Source organism: Poromitra crassiceps (genome assembly GCF_964638095.1).
Source record: "Poromitra crassiceps genome assembly, chromosome: 10".
Classification (NCBI taxonomy): Eukaryota; Metazoa; Chordata; class Actinopteri; order Beryciformes; family Melamphaidae; genus Poromitra; species Poromitra crassiceps.
This window is the reverse complement of record NC_139631.1, coordinates 50,126,002-50,149,172: the sequence shown is the minus strand read 5'-3', so window position 1 is coordinate 50,149,172 and position 23,171 is coordinate 50,126,002. Positions and strand designations below refer to the sequence as shown.

The 23,171-nt window shown below is 46.1% G+C and overlaps 1 protein-coding gene across 4 annotated transcripts in view; it reads left to right on the top strand.

Moving 5' to 3' along the window:
• LOC310783885 (far upstream element-binding protein 3-like) overlaps nt 1–23,171 on the top strand; it is a 208,407-nt gene that overhangs the window by 118,208 nt on the left and 67,028 nt on the right. For all 4 annotated transcript variants that reach the window (XM_083644796.1, XM_083644797.1, XM_083644794.1 and 1 more), the window contains exons 10-12: nt 7,370–7,472; nt 8,190–8,290; nt 13,706–13,847. In XM_083644796.1, the coding sequence (XP_083500922.1) occupies nt 7,370–7,472; nt 8,190–8,290; nt 13,706–13,847 (346 nt within the window). The remainder of the gene's footprint in view (nt 1–7,369; nt 7,473–8,189; nt 8,291–13,705; nt 13,848–23,171) is intronic.

The window sequence follows — 23,171 nt, the reverse complement described above, 5'->3', positions numbered from 1 at the left end:
TGAGTTGAAATGCTTGAAATAAGGTCTGTTAGTCTAGATGGAGAAATGGGTCCACGGCGCATGAAGTGGATTTTTTTTAACACATTTTCCCATATAATTTTGCCCCAAGGACTTCATTAAAATGGTTATTGTTATGATTCAAGCACATCTTGACCCTATTTCTTGACAAAAATAACAAAAAAGCAGAAAATTCTTGTGGGCCAAAACCCCAAATTTCACTTATCAGTACCACTCAAGTAGGCTAATTCAAATGTGAAAAGCTGTCCATATTTTGGTACGATGGAATAATGTGTTAATTTGTCTCTCTATGTTGTTTACTTCAAAAATTATGCTGTTTTCAAATTTTCTTTTTCTTTTTCGGGTTCGCCATATGTGTAATAAAGGGTTAAAAATTAACCCCATGGGGGTTTATTTCAGCCTATTACCTGGCAGAATCTTAAAATAGACACTTCAACGATTAAGAAAAAATAGGTGGCTGAAAAAAATCCACCCTATGCGTGTGGACCTACTCAACACCAGGCGCAAAATACACTGGCTTACCCTGGTTTACAAATCACTCCTAGGCCTCACTCCCCCCTATCTTACACACCTATTGGAACACTCAACTCCCACTTACAGCACCCGCACTGCATCTCACATTCTTCTGAAGGTCCCCAAAGCTCACACATCTCTGGGTCGCTCCTCCTTCCAGTTTGCTGCAGCCGATGACTGGAACAAATTACAAAAAACCCTGAAAATGGAGAGCTTTGTCTCCATCCGTTCCTTCAATCACTTAATTACCAACACTATGGCACACACTTGTCGTTGCTCCTCATGATGCTGTCCATGTTGCCCCTTTTCTCTGATTCCCTTGTTCTTGTACTCACTGTTGGCTACTGTGTAACTTTTATGCTTTTATTTTCCCCCCCAACCCCTTTCCCCTCAGGAGGTTTTTTTTTCCTCCCACCAGGCCGTTATTGAAAATAAGAATTTGTTCTTAATTAACTTGCCTGTTTAAATAAAGGTTGATGAACACTGTGGAGTCCTTCCGCTTCCTGGGGACCATCATCAGCCAGGACCTAAAATGGGAGCTGAACATCAGAGCTCTCACCAAGAAGGCACAGCAGAGGATATACTTTGTGCGGCAGCTGAAGAAATTCAAAGTGCCAAAGGCCACGATAGTGCACTTCTACACCTCCATCGTTGAGTCCATCCTCACCTCCTCCATCACCGTCTGGTATGCTGCTGCCACTCTCAAGGACACTAACAGACTTCAGCGCATCATCCGCTGTGCTGAGAAGATAATCTGAGGCAACTGCTATCCCTCCAGGACCTGCATGCAGCCAGGACACTGAAGCGGTCTTGCAAGATCATGGCCGACCACTCCCACCCTGACCACAAACTCTTCAAGACACTCCCTCATGGCAAGAGACTGAGGTCTGCCAAGACCAGAACCACTCGCCACAAGAACAGCTTCTTCCCAACCGCCATCAGCCTCACCAACAAGACCCGGAAACCCCTCCCACCAAGGACCTCACCAGCATCCCCCACAAACCCCACTACCTCCTCCTGAACTCAGCTGAACCCCCCCCCCCATATATCAAACTGTAACTCGCCTATTTAACTGTAAATTTGACTGTAAATTTAATGTAAATTAAATGTAAACTCATCTAACTCGAACTGTAAATTCATGTAAATTCACTGCCTATTTAACGCCTATTTAACTCGGACTGTAAATCTCATGTAAATTCATATTTAATATCCACGGAACACTTCTCCACTCATGTACATATTGTATATATATACTGTATATATACAGTACTTGATTTGATTGCACTTGCAACGTTGTCTTTAGTTATCTTTCCTTCTTCTTTATCTCTGTATATTGACCTGACTGCTACACTAAGACAAATTCCTCGTATGTAACTTGCATACTGTGGCAATAAAAGTGATTCTGATTCTGATAAAGTGAAAATCGATTTGACAATTTTCAGTTTTTTTTTACATCGTCCTAACTACTGTAATTAATTCGAATTACGATTCAAAATCGATTTATCGTGCAGCCTTAGGTGACAGTCACATTTTTCAGCCCAAAATATGAGGATTGCTGAGTGGTTTCATGTGTGTGTTTGTGTGTGTCTTTTTGTGGTATTCTCTTTGTAATCATGAGTCCAAAATGTAAAATTTGAATTTTTTTAACCTCCACCACACAATTCTCAGATTAAAGTCAGAACTCTGAGGGAAAAAGTCAGCATACCGTTACATGTGACATCATTGATGATGCCACTGTATGATATTACCGATGTTGTACTGAACTTTGAAGGGGTGGGGCCCCTAGATTTTTGTGACGTCAAGGTGGCCAATAAAGGTTGGGATCCCAAAGAGGCCATAGCTAGTGATAGGAAGATTGTTAGGGGTCGGGGTTCGTGGGGTGGCTACAGAGAGTGACTATGGGATGTGTGGTGGGATTGGTTGTGGGGGTCAAGGAAGGAGAGCGGGGCTGAGAAAAAGGGGCTAGGGATAAGTTTTTTTCTGAATTTTTCTCGCCAATTGTATTTGGTCAATTTCCCTCTGCTGAGGCGTAGACTAGCATCATACTTCCTCCGACACTTTTTCACCTGACAGCGGAGGGCTTCACCAGCAGGACGTAGACCGTGGGAGGATCATGCTATTCCCACCAGTTCCCTTCCACCCCAAACAGGCTCCCCGGCCGACCAGAGGAGGCGCTAGTGCAGTGTATGGATGCTCGACCAAGCCGGGGGTAACGGGGGCACGAACCAGCAACCCTTGTGTTGGTAAGGAGGGAAATCTACTGCTACACTACCCGGAAGCCTTAGATAATAATGTTGTAGGGATTTGAGGGGTGGGTTGGGGGGATTTCTAGGGGCATGTGGGAGGGGGGCGTGATCAGTAAGGGGGTGGGCCTAGAGACAATGGGCAGTAGCTCGGATAGGAAAGTCGTACAGAAACGGGGTTTGATGGGTGGGTAGAGGGAGTGGATAGGGGGCTCTAGGTGGTGGGAAGGCCCGTGGTGAGGGAGGTGGGTGAGGTTAGGGGAAAAGGGCTTTAGCTAGGGATAGGAAGGTCATAGAGAGTTGGGGTTGGAGCGGTGCGTAGGGGGAGTGATTGGGGGGGATGTGGGTGGAGCATTTTTCGCATTGAAAATAATTAGCCGTGGTGTTCCCTGAAGTGCCATAAGGCTCAATGGCCACTTTTGGCTTCAAGGCTCTTCACAGACATGGATGTAGACTGCTGACTTGTTGGCGGAGGCATACAGTCACGATGCGGTATTGCTAGTTTCATGTCCGGACCTGATTCAACTGACATAGTCCTGAGTTCATGTCTGGAAGTGGCTTTGGTCACCTGGGGCCGGTTGCACCAAGTGGTCTTAACTATGCCTGGTCGTAACTCCTACGTCGGTCTTAGTTAAGACCAGTCTTTAGAGTGGATTTACGCCTGTTGCACCAACACGGCTTACGTCTGGTCTTAACTACGCGGGTCGTAGCAATGCGCGTCCATGTGAATTGCCAGGGAATGCACCCTGATTGGATGATGTTGCAAAAAATGTGCCTCGCGACCTGCTTGGAGCGCACTGTGCCACTACGCTCTCTCAGCCACTACTGTAAGTGCATCACTACACTACACTCCTCCCACCCTCCCTCGCTCTGGGGGAAAAAGGGCGGCGATTGAGCCAGACAGACAGTCTGAATGAAATTGAATGTAACGTTCCCAATTCTATGTATTAAATTCTAAAAAATTAACGGCAACATTTGGGAAGGCTAAGCCACACAACTAGTTAGTTATAATCTAACATCGTGCTTTCAAAGACGGAGAACTGGCTGTGTTACGACGATGACAGTAAGGACTCAAAAAGGTCTCCGCGGAGACAGGCAGGCTCTACGCCTCCTCCTCACCAGTCATAAGAGTTACGCCTGGTAGTGAAAAGAAGGCTTAAGCCGTCTTGGTGCAACCGGCGTAGCTGTTAGGTCGTAAAGTTACGACCAACTTAGCTTAACACATTGACTGCCAGCCGTTTTTTTTTGCTGTAGGTAGCTTCTGCCAAGCCGTTTTTTGAGGATTCTGGCTCATTTTACAAGAGCCGAGGATTCTTTTCTGCTTGGAGTTTGTGAACATACAATATCTCAAAAGTACTAATAGAATGTGTACTTTCTCTGTCTAAAAGAGTTAGTTTGTAGAGTTAGTAGTTATGTAAGCATTAGCAATTGAATACAGCATGGTTTTAGCGTCAGAAAAAATATTCAGAGATAAACGGCTTTTTGTGAAATTCGATAGAACAGTCACTTTAACCATTCATTTTTGGCATCAGTAAGACCTAAACAATAGTTTTGAACAGTAATTTCCTCCATAACAGCAGGAAACTCCCCTCTGCTCAACTCCTCCCTCCGTGGGCGTTCTTCTTGGCTGCAGCGCCGTGTAACAAGCACTTTCCTACCTGTGCAAATTCACTTTCTCATACTCTCGACCTCTCAAATAAATTTCTGAATAGAAATTAAATTACTCTAAATTAGAGCGAAAAAGAAACAAAAAAGAATGGGTTGAAAATCCCATTCTAAAAGCCTTTTATGGCTGTTTCCAATTTGGTGCTATTTTGCAAGGCAAAGAGGCCTGCTGCTTGTCACCAGCCTCACTGCCCCGCTGCCGCTGTGCCTGGCTGTGCCTGTCTGCGTGGCCACTCCCCGAGGAAGCCCGGCTGGACTCGCCCGCCTCCCGGAGCCCTGGCCGAGAGCTCCGATGAAGCCCCTGCGACTCTGGTCATATTTACGCTGCGTGCCTCAAAGTGTGCTCCATCCGCAATCCACCATGCAAGTTTGCAATCCCGCACCGCCAGCAATCAACGCGAAAACGAAAGCGCCTCCGCCAATCCATTTTCATGAGAATGGAAATGGATCACACTGCTTTTTGCTTGCCTTCCTACTTCCTTGTCGCCACTTAGTGGGTCGGTGGAATGGGTTGTACACGTTGTACACGTCCAATACTTATATAAGATATGTAAAAGGGTTAGATGCACAACCCACCGTCAAAAAAAAAAAATCGATGCCAAGGACGTGTTTACACGTTGTTGGCAGTCAACAGCTGGATTCTGAAAACGTGTTTACACGTTGTTGGCAGTGAATGTGTTAAGACCAGTGTAAGACCAGTTGGTGCAACTGGCCCCTGGTCATCCAGTTCTGTGTGCCTAAGGTCGCTTTCACATATAAGCTGGTGGACTCGATGCGATTCGGCGGGATGAAGTTGCAACATTGTTGCGATTTTCATTTGGTCTGGTTCTCTTTCACACAACAATTTGTCACAAGCACCAAACTTTCTGAACAATGTCACATGGTCGAAACTGTCACTCGTCTATTGGACAGAATAGAGAAGGGAAATATCTCCTCTCTTCAGCAGGCTTCTTGCCTGGCTGAGGGCCGACTGAACAACACAAGTGAATCCGCAACACACAAACCATGGAGCAACACCACCTGCAATATTGGGATTTCTGGTTTTTCTTTGGTGTTACTATCAAATAAATATTTGCCAAGAATGTGCCCAATATGAGCAGCAGATGAGGCAGAAAGCTGTTGAACATTTCATTCTGCAGATGAGACGAGCCTACGTACCGAAGGAGAAAGCTTTTGAGAAACGATGTGTTGTTGTTATGACGACGTACGTCACGCGGTGCGCAGGTACTGTAGTACACGTGTTTTTTTCTTAGTTTGTTTTGCTCCCTTCTAAAATCTTCTACTCATGATGCACTGCATGAGTGCATCAAATGCACTGGCACTCTTGTGTTTAGTCCGGTTCGCTTTCACACCACCCCAAACGAAGCGCACTATCCGAGGAAACGAACTCTGCCGCGTTTAAAGCGGACCAAACCGCTTATATGTGAAAGCGACCTAAGACATGTTTTAAGTTAACGGATTAATTTCATCTGGCTTCATTAATTGATGTAATTGTGTATCATCTGCATAACAATGATCATTTATTTTTTTCCTAATAATAATGACCTAAAGGAAGCATATAAGATGAATAAGATTTGTCCAAACACAGAAACTGGTGGAACTCTGTGGCTAACTTTTGCATGCGTGTAGGATTCATCGTTAAAGTGCACGAACTGAAATCGATCTGATTAATGTGAACTGCAGTCCCTTTAACTCATTCATGGCCAGTTTAGGACTGCCAATATTTAGCACAGGCCAAAGATTTTCATAATTGTTGGTCATTTTTCAAGACCCACAGTAAATTATCTATTAGCACCAAAGTGATTTGCAATACCTCAAAATGAAGATGTACGTCTCTGGGTTCACCAGGGAAAAAAAAGTGAGCTTTTAGCATGTTCTGTACTCTACTTATAGCCATTTATATACACCCTGTTTTCACCAAAAAGGTCTCTCTGAGAAGAGAAATAGCAGAAAATGGCATTTTTGTAAAAGACACAATCTCAGGCAGAACTCTCTCTCAATTCTTTTATTTTGAACTGTATTGACATCAGACATGTATATATTATTCGTTATGACACAAATGACAAAAAAAAAATATATATACAGTATATATATATATATACATGAAGTGCTTTTTTTACATTCAACAATACAGTTTACTCAGTGTGAGGGAGTGTGATCATAGAATAGAATGCAGAGATCAGTGTAGTCTCACACACACACACACACACACACACACACACTCCTTACCGCGAGATCATCCGGGTCCTGTCGCATTGGAGTCCAGTCTTCCTCGCCCTCGACAGGAAAGTGGCCGTGCTGCTTGGCTCTGTGTGAAAGCCATTTCTGTGGCAAGGCTGCTGTTCTCCTGCTCACAAAGTTGTGACTCCGTCTCGTCTCTTTCGGGCTGGGACACAGGAACGGGGTCCAGGGACCAGGATCGATCATGTTGGTCACGGGTTTGACTACCGCGAACAACTGATCGATGTCCGCTGCCCTGCAGCAAGCCGACCAGCTCGTGCAGCACGCCAAGGGGCGTTTCAATGGCGTTTCTCCTCCCTGCACAAGGAAGCGCGTTTCTCTGTTTTCTGTTTTTCCTCCTGCTCATTTCAAAACAACAGCTGCGGTATGTGTTTGATCGCGTGTTGTCGGCTTTGTTTTTGAGGCTAGGGACCTGATAACATGTCACAGGCTGGGGAAGTCTTTGAACTACGCGCTGCACTAATAAAAACAAAAACACGTCAAACACGTCATTGGCCGTGAGGGCTATTCCTGATAACACGTCAAAGACGTCTTTGGCCATGAATGAGTGTGGTGAAGGAAAGAAAATTTGAATTTACATTTTGGGCTCATGATTAGTACGGCCCCAGCTTTTAACACACACCGTTTGCCTATTTACACACTGTTTAAATGTGCCTATAAGAAAAGCGGCATCTCTCTCTCTCTCTCAGGTTCCAGTTCCCAGGTTTGCTGTTGGCATTGTGATTGGCAGGAATGGAGAGATGATTAAGAAAATCCAGAACGACGCCGGGGTCCGAATCCAATTTAAAGCAGGTTTGTTCACATTAAAGGTACTAATTAGCAATATGCAATAATTGTGATTTTGAGTGATTTATGAGACCTTCCCTGACTTCTTCCTTAGCCTATAACAGCCTGTGGGCTGACGTCTATGTGAAGGATGTGAGTCGGCAGACAGACACAGGCATCCGAGCTCGCCTCTTTTGTACAGCGCTCGAGCAGTAAACCGAGAAGAACATCCAACAGGCTGCAGCACGAGCTAACGGGGGGGGGGGGTACTAGAGTCAACATCAGCCGTGCTTTCGATTCACAAGGGAACTTTTTACCTTGTTTTAGCTTGTTAGCTTGTTGTTTGAGCTTTTTACCATTAAACTATCTGCAGAAGAAAATGACTGACAAATATTTTGTGATATTGTGGTTTTAGCAGGCTAATGTTAGATCATGTTAGGTTGCTTGCTAACGCAGACAAACTGTTATCTAGCTAAAATAGCTAGCGAATTTACCCAGATTCCCACGGCTTCTGGCTGGTTGGCTTGTGCCGTTTGCAAATTAATTCATCACCTAACATTACGAAGCAGCCAATGCAACATCCATGTCGCTGACCGCAGTTACGCTAATAGTGTCAGTAATGAGAAGCAATTTCTGATTCTTACACATACAGCCTTTAAAAATGCAGTTTTGGATGTTTGAAGACATCTAGATTGTAAAACCCACCCTGTGTGTTTGTGCGCACGCGTGCATGTGTGTGTCCAGATGATGGCATCAGTCCAGAGCGTGTTGCCATGGTGATGGGTCAGCCGGACCGCTGCCAGCATGCTGTTCACCTCATCAATGACCTCATCCAGACCGCACAGGTAACACACACATATACACGCACACATACAGGTAACATACAGGCAACACACAGGCAACACACACACACACACATCTATGTTTGTAGGCCATAAACGGGTCCCAAATAGTTTCAAACTTCCTAAGTGAGTTGGTCCTCAGGAACCTGTCTTTCCATGCGCACGACCAAAATCATGTCCGTCAGCCACAGTTGAAAGGAAGGTGGAGAGGGGGACTTCCACTCCTTCAGAATGAGTATCTTGGGAACAGTCGTCCCCTGTGTCAAAGACTGCTGCACAGCCGTAGGCAGGAGCAGAGAGGATTCAGAGCAGCCGGAGATGGCGAGCTCCGCCTCCGGCTGAAGGGTTATTTTATAGGCCTTAGAATACCAATCAAATATTTGGCCCAGAATCCAGATAGAGAAGGGTAAAACCAAAAAGCATGGGACAGTGTACCCTCTGACACCTGACACCTGTCACACAGCGGTGAGACAGCAGGGTAGATCTTGTGCAACCTAGACTTGGAATAATGAAGACGGTGAGTGACTTTAAATTGGATCAGCTGGTGTTAGTGGGGCTCAAAACAGCACATTTAGGTCGCTTCCGGAAAGAAGCGCCAAAATTGGCACAAATACTCCTTGTGGGCTGTTATTTTGATAAAAGTCATTAGCCACGCAGAAATTTTGATATTTCCAAGATGGCCGCCATTTCCAGCCTGAAAACACTATTTTGGGGGCAACTTTGGGTAGAATTGTCCAATATGAATGATCTTGTTATCAAACCATACATTATGACCACAGAGAAGCCAGATTTATTCCATGAAAATTTCAAAATGGCTACCATTTTAACACTTTGAGTGCCACGGCCCTTGGGCAAAAGGTTGCTGTACTGTGCCACATAGGCCGCAATGCATTTTAATATAGCCATATCATTTTTTGTGTTCCTCTTATATGGACAACCAATAGCCTCAATGAAACTTTGAACCCTTCTGTTTCATTTAAAAAAAACAACTGTGTTTATAAACCGTTCCATTTTGGAAATACACCCCTCTGAAAAAGAGTGTTTTCGACCGAAAAGAGCATGCTCAAATTAGTTTCTGAGATAATCACATCTTTATGTTAGAAAGGCGACAGAATGAATTCTGCTTTGAGTTGAACAAACATCGAGCCTGCTGCTGCCTGGGTGTGTGTGTACTGTCAATGGTTGTATGCTGTTAGTGCCCTGCGTGCCCCACCCCCCTCCTCCTCCGTGGTGGGAGGAGTCGAGTGTCTCTGCTCTGCTGCGGTTTGCTCTGAGTTTGATCTGCACTGAAAAGTCAGCTGCCTGCACCCCCCGCTTTTTTACAGCGTGTCCTCGGCTCCCAGCTGAGAATAATGTAACTTTTCATAAAGACGCTGGTGTCGCCGTGTCGGCAACTAAATCATATGGATGGACTATCGCAGCGGACACGGATGGGGCTCAATTGTGGCAGCAGATGACTGCTGTTCACAGGCACAGCTAACGACGTTATGCTTCAAGCATATCAATGGCGATTTCCGTTTCCTCATGACTTCTTCTCTCTTTTCTCCTGGCCTTTGTCTAATCGGGAGGGCACTGTCGCCACCTAAGGGTTCTGTAAAATAGGTTAGACACATTCAATAGCTCCCATATTGTAAGAGGCGATGTAAGAGGCTTAGATCGACATTCCCCCGTCAAAATATGAATTTGGAGTTATTGACGCCATTTGGCGTCGCTGGCAGCCTACGGTAAATTTCTCCTGACGCCATTTGGCGTCGCTGGCACTCAATGTGTTAAAGATGGCTGCCATTTCAGCTATTTTTACCATAGGATTTCACTGTCCAGGGCGATTTAGATGATTCTGGTGTCAAATGACAGGTTTTTAACTATGGAAATTTCAAAATTATACATCAGAAATCATTTGTATATCTCCTTTTACCATTTACTCTGCATATCTTTTCAAAGTAATGTGAAAATATGCATAAACAACAGTATTTTAGCACAACTTTTATTAGAAATGTATAGGACATTGACATTTTATTTTCACAGGGAGCGATTATTTGGTTACAATACAAACTAGAAATATTTCAAGTTTTCAAGTATACAGTATCAAAGGAGAGAATCACATGACGGTAAATATCTAAAAATGTATGTAACTTATTACTTACAGACACAGAATGTAGTTTAGGAATTTTCTTAGTAGATTAGACAGAAGTTGGCAAACCAAGCGACCACCAAATGACAGCTGGCAGCGCAGTGACAGCCGATTTAAAGGGGCAGCACTTTTGTGTGTGTGTGGGGGGGGGGGGTAATATTTTAAACAAACCCCCCCCCCCCCCCCAAGCCTAGCAGTATACCAATAACAAAACTCTTTTGCTAAAGTTGTGCTAAAATACTGTTGTTTATGCATATTTTCACATTACTTTGAAAATATATGCAGAGTAAATGCAAAAGGAGATATACAAATGATTTCTGATGTATAATTTTTAATTGTCATTTGACACCAGAATCATCAAACTCGCCCTGGACAGTGAAATCCTATGGTAAAAATAGCTGAAATGGCAGCCATATTTGAAATGGCACCCATTTTTAAATTTACATGGAACAAATCTGGCTTCTCTGTGGTCATAAATGTATGGTTTGATAACAAGATCATTCGTATTGGACAATTCTACCCAAAGTTGCCCCCAAAATAGTGTTTTTGGGGTGGGAAATGGCAGCCATCTTGGAAAGATCGAGATTTTTGCGTGGCTAATGACTTTTATCAAAATAACAAGTATAGTATTTGTGCAAATTTTGGCGGTTCTTTCCGGAAGCGACCAATTTTACATTGAAAGTGCATTTTTTTAGCCCCACTATGTCTGCTGTTAACACATTCACTGCCAACAGTTTATCCAATACAGTAGGTAGCTTCTGCCAATGGGGTTTTTTGAGGATTCTGGCTCATCTTTCAAGAGCCGAGGATTATTTTCTGCTAGGACTTTGTGAACACAAAATATCATGTTCTGTTATGTAGGCATTAGCAGTTGAATACAGCATGGTTTCAGCATCTGAGAAGGAAAGCTGAGATAAATGCATTTTTGTGAAATTCGATAGAACAGGCAGAACAGTCACTTTAACCATTTATTTTTGGCATCAGTGAGACATCAGACATCTAAACAATAGTTCTGAACAGTAATTTCCTCCAATATAACAGCACCCCCACAGCACCCCGCAAACTCCTCCCTCCGTGGGTGTGTCTCTGGTGGCTCTGCAGCGTGTGTCACAGGCGAGTCTCTGCTGCCTGTCTGTGCTGCCTGGCGGCCGCTCGTCGGGCGAGTCTGGATCGGGCTCGCTCGTTTCTGGGGTTTCGGTTGTGAGCTGGGATGAAGCTGCGTGCAATTCTGGGCTTTCTGCTGCGTGTTTCAAAGTGTGTTGCACCCAGAGTCTATTTTTGGAATCCCCCACCGTTGTGCGCCAGCTCCCAGCGCGAAAGCGTTTTCGCCAAACCATTCTCATGAGAATGGTTTCCTCACGCTTTTTCCTGCTGTTTTTACTCGACTTTCTCTAATCTGGAGAGCACTGTCGCCACTTAATGGGTCGGTAAAATAGGTTATACACATTCAATAGCTCCCATATTTTTATAGGAAATGTAAAAGGGTTTGATCCACGTCCCACCGTCAATTTTTTTTTTTTTTTTTTTTGACGAGTCGACGTCGACTCGTCGTAACTTAAAAACATCAGCCCAGCCACTTCTCTCTGCATTCAGCCATTCGAAAGCGATGCCTGTGTGATTCTGCTCATCACGAGTAGAGTTTTCCGGGAAAAATTGGTGGATGCGCGTTCACGAGCCTGCCTCTCGCTTCCCAGGCGCTCCTTCAGCCATTAAACACCAACGAAGAAGACTAACAACACATGCTGATGTTTGGTTCGCTAGCTGATACAGTCAATGACGTCGGGGGGGGAACCTAGATTCGGGGCTGTGTTATCGGTTCATGGAGGTTTTGTCAGCTAACATTTAGCTGCTGAGGCTGCCTATCATAATGTTAGTTTGCTATCTAATAGGGATGCACAATATGGACTTTTACAGCCGATCCGATAACCGATAAATATATGCTTCTCCTGGCCGATAACCGATACGATAAACCGATAATTATTTCACATTTTTGTATTTAAAAAAAAGTTCTTGACCTGTATTTTATGCACACCTGGGGCAAAAAAAGAAAGAATGAAAGCAAGGGCAGATGTAGTGAGCAAAGATGGATGATTTAATATTCCATACCTCCTAACCAAATCTAACTGACATCACTATTGTGAACACAAAACAGACAACATTTCTGATATAATATGATTGTTTTAGTAAAGTGTATCACTCAATAGTCAATACAAAAAATAAAGGCTTTTATAGAATTGAAAGCCTATAGCTGCTTAGTCTGCAGATAAAACACAAAAGGCATAGCAATTTAGCCCCTTATTGGCATGTTACTGGCAACTAAATGGTCTGTCTGAATTTTGCATTGGGGCTAGTTCTTTTGAAGTGATGGGCAGCTAGTTACATTAGCTTACGTTAGCTTCCATCTAACGTTACATTAGCGGGTTTCTTTTGGAGTTAAGACACAAACCCTGGACATTTCATTTCGGGTAAAGCATGGGGTTCTCTATAGTTTATGCCAGCTCTGGGAGTATGAAGTGCTTTAAATGCGGGTGTGTTTGGTCACAACAAGCTTGAGGACCGCTGCCTGCTAAACTAGCGTTAGGTAGGCCACAACCAGCTAGCAAACGTTAGCCACCACAACAGCTAACGTTAACGCCATTGACTGTATGTTAACGCTAAATAAATCCGCTGCCTCTTCCCCACGTTTGGTTTGCCAGCTCAGACTTTCCCCTCATCTCTGAAACCTTGCAGGGCATGTATTGCAAATTGCAATAGCGTTGTTTTGGTTATCATCTGGAACTGTGAACAGCCACACTGGTGCAGCCCTGTTTCGCTCTATACGACATGCGCAGGCAGCTGCTTGTGACGTCACGAGCACGCAACAACAATGCTCCGCTTCCAATGCAAAACAAAGCCAAGTTGGCGCCGTATTTTCGGGGGCTATTTATCGGCTAAAATGTCATCATTGGAATAATAAATAAAAAGGCAAAATGGTCGCTAGATACTGTACTGCCTGCTATAAAATGTCACAAAAGGGTGAAAAATGTCGATCACTTTCCCCTAAAGCCCAAAATGGCATCCCCAAATGTCTTCTTTTGTCCTGCCATACAGTCCACAACTCAAAGATAATCAGTTTACTCTCATAGAACACTAAAGACACCAGAAAATATTCACATTTAAGAAGCTGGAATCAAAGAATTGTAGTAATCTTTGTAGAAATAAGTCTAAAAGATGAATCTGTCATAAACAATTTTTATAAACAAATTATATAAATTGTGTGTGTGTGTGTGTGTGTGTGTGTGTGTTAGGAGCGTGACGGGTTTGGCTCTTCTCTGCGCGGGAGTCGGGGGGTCAGAGGTCGTGGGGACTGGACCATGGGCTCGCCTGGTCCCCTGCAGGAGCTCACCTACACCATCCCTGCTGACAAGTGTGGCCTGGTCATCGGAAAAGGTACGACCAACAAGCCCCACCCCCAAACAGTGAGCCTCCTCCCCACAAATACAAGCCCCCCCGCCCCCCTTCATGCTTGATAGTATTTTTTTCTTTTCTTATCTTTTCTTTTTCTTGCACACTAAGGGGCTGTGTCCACAGGGAAGGTTCCTGGCGGAGCGCTTTAGATTAGAGGTCTTCACGGGTCCAAAATCACGGACCCGGACCCTAATGGACCCGGGACATTTGTGCCCGGACCCGGAGTGGAGCCGTCTATTATTAGAAATCTGAGACCCGGCCCCGTTCAGAACCGATAAATGTCGGACCCGTGTGGACCCGTATATTATTAGAAATCTGAGACGCATGCAGATGCATGACTGAAAAGTCCCCTGGCTAACGTTAAATGCGAAGGGACACGCCGCCAACATCTTCACTGTGCGTGGCGTGCATTAGAAAGTGCGTTTCACAGTGATACATGGGGGCTGCTAGTATTGTTAACGCTAGTTAGATAGTACAGTAGTGTGGCAGTCTCTAATATGCTACCGCCGTTCATTCCCCCAAAAGCACACACAACAGCGCTAGAAACAATCACATACATGTTGTGACTTGTGTACTCACCATGTGATCATCAAATAATAATCCAAAGTACGCGAAACTGTCATTTTCAAAGTAAATCCATAGCGAGAGGAACCAGCAAGAGTGGTTCCAAGAGGGTTACCTCTCTGCAACGAAAATCACTTCCTTGTTTGCCTGAGACGCATGTGTACCCATGCGCTCACAATACATGTAAACGAGGAAGTAACGTAATTTTCGTTGCAGATGGGAACGCTCTTTGCTACTTATTTTCTCTATGGATTTACTTGCAGTTTGTGACAACAAGCCTCACGTGCGCTGTTTTGATGCGTTTCTCTCGTGATCAGCGCTGATCACGGGTCTTCTCGGATCCACTCTTATTACACATAGCGATAAATAGACCCGGACCCGTGGGGACCGTAATTGACCATAAGAAATATGGACCCGGACCCGGGTCTCGGAACGGGTCCCGGGTCCTAGGGTCCGAGTAGACCCGTGAAGACCTCTACTTTAGATATCAGAAATATGAATGCCCAGATGGCTTTCAAGGCGCTCAGACACAGTGCACAGACAGTTAGTAGCCAATCTGGAAAGCCAGAGTCTATCGGTCTGATGATTAAGCGGCCGTGCACATAGGACGTGTGTATTTCACATAAGAACGCTTTGGAAATCATGTCGAGAGCGCTTCCATTGCGCATGTAGCGTTTTTGTGACCTTTGTTTTGTTTTTCCCTGCAGTCGCATGCTGTACTGTGTTCAGGACGCAACGATCACACAGACGGTAGCCAGCTGGTTTTGTCTGTTTGATGTTGTTGCTTATTCGCACTGTAAACATGAAAGCCAGATTTTTGGGTAATTCTGGCAGCAGCGGAGGTTGAAGATCCCCATGGCAGGAGAAGAGGTCTCCTACCTCGAGTGACATTTACGAGCAGCGTGCTCTTCCTCCAAATGTTGAACTTTTTTCAGCTTTTTCAGAGCGCTCCGCCAAAAAACACTAGCCGCCAAGAGCACTTAAACGTCAGGTGCGGTCCTTGAAAGAGGAGCACTCCGAGCACAGCCTCCTTACCATAAAGCATTGGTTCCCAAACTGCTCCGCCTGGTGGTCCGCCAGAGAATTGCTTTTTTTTTTTTTTTTTTTTTTTTTTTTTTAAACAGACAACAGTTTTTACATACCGTAAAACTTCAAATAAGGGCCCGGGCGTTTATTATGCTAAATCGAGTCTGACCCCAGGCAGTTAAAGGAGACCAGGCAGCAATTGGAGTCAGGCGGTTATTTCTTTATTGCACGAAATCGACCCAGGCGATTATTATTTTTTGCACAGAATTTCTGGTCAGCAAAAACAGAAAGTATCAAATTGCTTATTTAAACCAGTGAGATAGTATAGTGGAAAGACACTGAAGAGGAGGACTTCCATTCCTTCAGAATGAGTTTTTTGGCAACAGTTGTCCCCTGTGTTAGTCTGTTGCACAGCTGTAGGGAAGTTCAGAGATGACTCCGAGCAGCCGAAGATGGCGAGTTCTGCCTTTGGCTGGAGGGTTATTTTGTAAGCCTTAGAGTACCAATCAAATATTTTGGTCCAGAATCCCGTTGTCCAGGTAGCACATTGCGTCACGTGTCACCCCTCTTGAACCAGAGCCAACGGGAAGCCTTTTCAGCAGCTTCCAAGATGTTCCTGATGGCTCTTCTTCTTTGCAGCCCACAGACTCGCAGGAGTCCCAGGACCCCTGCAGCCCGCTTCAACTGGCTCACAGCGGCCTTCCACCTATGCTTCCATCACTCAGCTGCCAGACGAGAACTAAACGGAACCTGGCTCTCGTTAAACCGTCCTGAACTACTTCGCTCTCTTCCATTCTTGCACCTCCTCAATTCGATCTTCCCAAGGGACAGTTAGCTCTAGCAAAACGACTCAACTTGGTTGCCACGGACAGCAAAATCATGTATGGCCTGAGTGTGGTAGCTACGATGGTGTCTGGGAACCTCGACTGTCTCCCTAGGTCGACCAGGAACTGTCAGTCTCTTGCTGTTGTGAGCAGACCACCCTGGGCCTTTGGCTAGGGCAGAGACCTTTCCCCTGCTTGAACAGAGGCAATGGTGCACTTTGCTGGGGGTTGCTTGCCGTAGCTGATGCCAGTGCAGATGGTGTCTGCTACTGCCAGCAGAACTTGGTCATGGTGCAAATGATACCGCCCCTCTCCCAAGACCTTTTGGACTGCAGCTGAGGATGTGCTCCAAGGATCCCCTTTTCTGGCAGAGTTGGCAAGCAGGTGAGTCCGCCTGGCCCCAGCTGAACAAGATTGAACGGCTCGGGTGGACATCATACACTGACTTATTAAGGACTTTCATTGGTGTGCTTCTGCCCAGCTGATCTTTGGTCTGGCTGTATCGAGCTTCCTCCTCCTCTGCACAAACCTCTTCCTGGATTAGTTTTCACCTCTCCTTTCATCAGGCTTTACCATAGCTGCCCATCAGGATGTGGCCAACGTCTTGCTCCCTCATGCTGCCACTTCCTTTGTTGGCAGCAGGCCACAAAACCTAGCGATGTGCTGATGGTCTGCCTTGTGGTGTAGCTCATGGTGTTTGAAGGTTCTGGGCACTGTGGGGTGTTTCTGGGCCTAACTCCTCCGTCTCAGGTGCTATAACCAGGGATCGACAGTAATAATAATAATAATAATAATACTACATACGTTTTATATAGCGCTTTTCTGGGGAACTCAAAGATGCTTTACAATACATAGAAACAGTACATAAAACAGTAAACAAACTAAATAACGAGAGCACCACAACACGCTGAATCCCACTCGATTTGGAGGCTGAACACGCCAGGATTGACCAAAGCCCAATCCAGTCCTCAGAATTGTCAAATAAAATCATCGACATGATACTATGACCCGCCTCTCAACCTGTCATCTCAGACAAGTTATGTTTTCAGTCTGAAACGGACTCCGACCCACACGCCGAACGGGTTCAGTTCGACTTTAATGTTATGCGCAGTTTCAAGGCTGTTGACGTTTTTCAGCGTTGTGTCCAAAACGACTCGGAAACATGACCACAGCATAGCACGGCTTTGCTTATTTTCAATAACGTGGTCGTTTCTTGTATTGAAGGCAGCACTGCACGGAAGCAATGGTGTCCGTTGAAAAAAAGCATGTGACCCACTCGTCAGCAGAAGGGCCCTGTGTAGCTTATAACCTATGAACAGTCTATGAACCTATGTAGAATGTGAGGCTCTGTGTGTGTCCCTGTGTGGTCTTGTTTCTGAACTGCAATACTGAATCACATACAGGGTTTTATGGTAAAAAATTTCACAGTCACATAGGTGCCAATGCAGGATGATTCGCTGATGTGCATGTGAGGCAGCCTGCCTGTATGGAGGAGGCGGGGCACACGGGGGCTCCGCTCACACTCTGTCACACAAGATAAACAGTCTGTCTCTCTCTGACGGGGCCGGAGAGAAGTAACTTTAAACATTTTAAAGTGTGGTTGGCGCATGACTCCATTAGCCAGTGGCGCTGCTCTTGAGGCAAGAGGAGGGCATCTGCGTAGTAGGGATCGACCGATATGGGTTTTTCAGGGCCGATATCGATATCGATTATCGGCAATGAAAGACACCGATAACCGATATTTTGGAACCGATATATGTTTGCAGTAAAAATTTAAATCTTGGTGTCAAAATTTAGAATAACACGACCCGTTGTTGAAATTCATTTTCTTCAGTTTATCCAACTACAATATTATTTGAAAATATTCACTCTATTAATATTGATATGAATCAAAGTGTATGTGTGTGTGTGTGTGTGTGTGTGTGTGTGTGTGTGTGTGTGTGTGTGTGTTCAATCTAGTGGAGACTTGGGCACATTATCAAGATAAAGCTGTGGACTTATACTTTTAACAAACTAACACCGACTCACTACAGTAACAAAATAATAGAGGGTTTCCCTCCGCTTACACCTGACACTAACCTCACCCCCAGGCTCTCAAAGGAGAATACTGAAACAAACACGTTCATCCGTGCATCCGCTGATGTAATGTCTCATCCTCGTTTATTCGGTTCCTTGTTTCATTCTAGAGTCCGCTGATGAAATGTCTCGTCCTAGTTTATTCGGTTCCTTGTTCCAAGCAGAGAGAGAGTCAGAGAGAGCCGCTCTGCTTGCCCAGCCATGCCTGCCTGCCAATGTATTTTTCGGACATGCAGCGGACTGGATCAATAAAACAGCCTCGCTACTGACAACCATGGCCATTTGATTCAAAAAGAGCGACGCTACACCGTGGACACGCACGCTACTATGGAATTAAAAACTAGTGCCCCATACACTGCTTTGTGAGGTTACTAGGCTATTTTGCCCTCTTCAACAGCGGTGGACGGTGATAAGTTTGAGTTGCACTTGCACAGCAGGCACCAACGTTACTCAAAGATATATGCTATCAGTACACAAATAATCTCTGTTATTAGGGATGCACGATATATCGGCAATCATATCGGTATCGGCCAGTATCGGCCGATTTTTTAACATATCGGTCATATCGGTATCGGTCAGATGTTGCAATGTTAATATCGGTTATCATTATCAGCCAAATTCTTCACATTGATATGAAATAATGCAGTAAATCTATGATTTATGGGCTTTTCCAAAGGCTTTGCAAATAAAGAAATGCATAACTTTTTCAAATTCAGTGTTAACATGTGTTTTTCAGTATGTACAAAATGTGATGATCATAAAAATGTGGTTTTATACAGATCATATCGACATCGGTAAATATCGGTTATCGGCCATAACAGCAATGTTAATATCGGTTATCGGCATCGGCCAAAATTTTCATATCGGTGCATCCCTATCTGTTATCTTATCGTTATCACTGCAACAAAGTGCATGCGCGCATTTTCAATGATACTGCTTCATCTCTCTCACTTATAGACAGACCTATCTCCACACACTTTGCACTGTGCGAGGCTGCGCTTCATACGAATCGCTCATAAGATCGTGGTGTTTTTGAAATGTCAGCGTAGGTAATTATTATGTATATTAACTTTAGTACAACTTCGGCATGGCAATATCTGCAGCTTTACCTTAACACTGTGACTGTCACACAGTCGCAACAGCCAACTAGTCAAGTCCGCTGTCCGCTCCACAGAGGCAGCACAGCTCAGACGGCCACGGCCTGCCTCTGTGCAGGCTGGAGCACTGAGGTGTCAGATTTCATCTGAGCAGCTCTCTGATAGGCTATTGCTCGATGTGTAACCAATCAGATAGCGCTGTGGGAGGGACATTGCTCCAGATCACACAGAGGGAACTACAGTACTGTAGGAGAGGCTCCTTCCAGCCGCAGCAGCTGCAAATTAGCGCATTTTTTTATTAAATTATTATATCGGCAAACAGCCAATGAAAATGCCGATACAGATAATCGGCAAAATGTTGAATATCGGCCATAATAATCGGCCAAACCGATAATCGGTCGACCCCTACTGCGTAGGCTAGGAGATCCCCCCCCCGTGGGGGATCAGGAGTCACGACTCGTTGGTGGCGGACTGGGGAGGTGGGTGGGGCAAAACAACGCTTCGGAGGACGGCTCCAGGGGAGATGGACTGCCGTGAAGCTAGCTGCTGTTATGATCGGCCAGAGAGAGAGGTGACGTAGAACCCTTGCTATATATATGAGAATTAACTGACGTCATATCTGACGTCATTACGGACGTCATACTAAGACTTTGACTGACCACGTCATACTAGAATTTGACTGACGTCGGATTAGATTATGCACGAATGGCCTTCTGCTTGAAATATGGTCTAGAGACCTCACTTCAATCATGAGAGGCCAGTTGGTAGGATTTAACAAACTTTATTTAGCAATCGGCATGCATGGCAAATACTTTGGTGCATGACTCCATTAGCCAGTGGCGCTGCTCTTGAGGCAAGAGGAGGGCATCTGCGTAGGCTAGGAGATCCCCAAAAGGAAGATCTGATTACCGGAGGTTAATTGAGATCTGCGGGCACCGGTAGTTGATTGTACTTTTCTGGCCTTCGACCTTTTAGCGACTTACAGCTATTTGCGGCTGGCGCTCCCAACTCGGTCGGGCCTTCGATCTTGGTACATTAGTAATTGGTTGTACTTTTCTGGCCTTCGACCTTTTTAACGACTTATGGCTACTTGCGGCTGGCGCTTCCCAGCTCAGTCGGGCCTTCGATCTTGACCCCCCTACTTGCGTTGCGGCTGGCGCTTCCCAGCTCGGTCGGGCCTTGCGCGCCGCACGACTTGGCCTTCTGACTGACCCTGACTCTCTCTCTCGACTCTCTCTCTCCCCCAAAAATGATCCGGGAGATTTACCGCGCCTACTGGGCGCTGTGTTTTTCGGGGAGCCACCACCAACGAGACATTTTGGCACGGAGCCCGGGACACTGTTTGTTGCCATGCTCGCCGATTGAGGAAGGAGGGTTCTTTGGGCCACGGTATGGCCGCCTGCTCCGGGCGGGTGTAGCTGGAGAGCTGATGAAGACCAGCTGGAGCGTCCGCTTGAGGTGCTGGATGACTTAGGGGTTGGTGACTTAGTGACTTAGGGGTTCCCAACTTGGCCTGGGTGACTTAGTGATTTCCCGACTGGGTGCTGGACTTGGATGACTTAGGGGTTAGTGACTTAGGGGTTCCCGACTTGGCCTGGGTGACTTAGTGATATCCCGACTTGGCGCTGGACTTGGAAGACTTAGGGGTTGGTGACGGGGTTCCCAACTTGGCCTGGGTGACTTAGTGGCTTCCCAACTTGGCGCTGGGGCAAGTCTGAGGCCTGAGCCTGATGTAGCAAGCCATGGGGAGTAGATTGTTTCCAGGGGTTAGGATGACTTAGGGGTTGGTGACTTAGTGACTTAGGGGTAGGTGACTTAGTGACTTAGGGGATGACTTAGGGGTTGGTGACTTAGTGACTTAGGGGATGACTTAGGGGTTGGTGACTTAGTGGCTTAGGGGATGACTTAGGGGTTGTTGACTTAGTGGCTTAGGGGATGACTTAGGGGTTGGTGACTTAGTGGCTTAGGGGTGACTTAGGGGTTGGTGACTTAGTGGCTTAGGGGATGACTTAGGGGTTGGTGACTTGGTGGCTTAGGGGATGGCTTAGGGGATGACTTAGGGGTTGGTGACTTAGTGGCTTAGGGGATGACTTAGGGGTTGGTGACTTAGTGGCTTAGGGGATGACTTAGGGGTTGGTGACTTAGTGACTTAGTGGCTTAGGGGATGACTTAGGGGTTGGTGACTTGGTGGCTTAGGGGATGGCTTAGGGGTTGGTGACTTAGTGGCTTAGGGGTTCCCTTAGGGGTTGGTGACTTAGTGGCTTAGGGGATGACTTAGGGGTTGGTGACTTAGTGGCTTAGGGGATGACTTAGGGGTTGGAGACTTAGTGGCTTAGGGGGTGACTTAGGGGTTGGTGACTTAGTGGCTTAGGGGATGACTTAGGGGTTGGTGACTTGGTGGCTTAGGGGATGGCTTAGGGGTTGGTGACTTAGTGGCTTAGGGGTTCCCAACTTGGCCTCGGTGACTTAGTGACTTCCCGACTTGGCGCTGGACTTGGATGACTTAGGGTTGGTGACTTAGTGGCTTAGGGGATGACTTAGGGGTTGGTGACTTAGTGGCTTAGGGGATGACTTAGGGGTTGGTGACTTGGTGGCTTAGGGGATGACTTAGGGGTTGGTGACTTAGTGGCTTAGGGGTTCCCGGCTTGGCCTCGGTGACTTAGTGCTGAACCGAATTGTACGATGAGGGGTCCGGAATCCGAATCCGGATCCGGATCTTCCCCCCAGAGGTTGTCGGCTTTTAACATGTATGTTTTGTTTTTAGTTTTTTTTCCTCTTAGTTGTGTCATTACTATTGTTATTAGTGGGCGTTTAATGATAGGATGATCGGATCACAGACCAGGTAAATTGTCAATCAACTCGCTTTATTTAATCAAACACAAGGGACACCTACAGTACATGTGGTGTTTTCAGCGCAATGTAAATCAATATTTCTTGTTTGGTGGGGGGCGGGTCCTTTGCGGCCAGCGGGAGCGGGGATGGGCGTCCCCGCAGGTGCTACATGCGTGCAGGAAATTACATTTGGGATATGTGCACACGTTTTCATTGAAATATCTGCAAAGGGAGTCGGGGGAATGGGCATGCACCTGGGAGGACCCGCTGGTGTCGGGCGCCCAGGAGGGGGTGGGGGTGGGGGCGGCGCCGGACTGAAAGGCCGCCTTTGGGCAGAATTGTGCGGAGTGCCCCGGTTCGCCGCACGAGTAGCAGGTGTTCGCCGGCCGCCCGCTAACCAGCGACGTGAAGATCTGCATGTCCATAATGGACCAGTTAAGCCGCGTATTAGCCCGGGTGATCATCAGGGCGGCTTTAGCGGAGAATGCTTTATGATACTGGTAGAATAATTTACCATGGTTGGAGTAGAGGTCCACTATTAGCGCTATATATATATCTAGCTCGTAGCGGCGCTCTGGGTACACCTCACAGATCACGTCGCGGTAGACGCCGAACGTGTTCAGGAAGTCACATAGGGAAAGGTCTTTGGGCAGGCGGGGGTCGGACGACTTTAAATAGACAGGGCCATCTGGGTCACCCGCGACCTTCCTTTTGCACTCGGGGGATGGCAGGAGTATGCTAACTAGATTAATGTCTCTGCCCTTCAAAATCTGGGACCTCAACCTGGGAGACACATTGGCACAGGGAGAAACAAAAGGCATACCAAATGGGATGGCGGGCGCCAGGGTGTTCATCTGGGCGGGTTGGGCGGTGGTGAGGAGCACGTC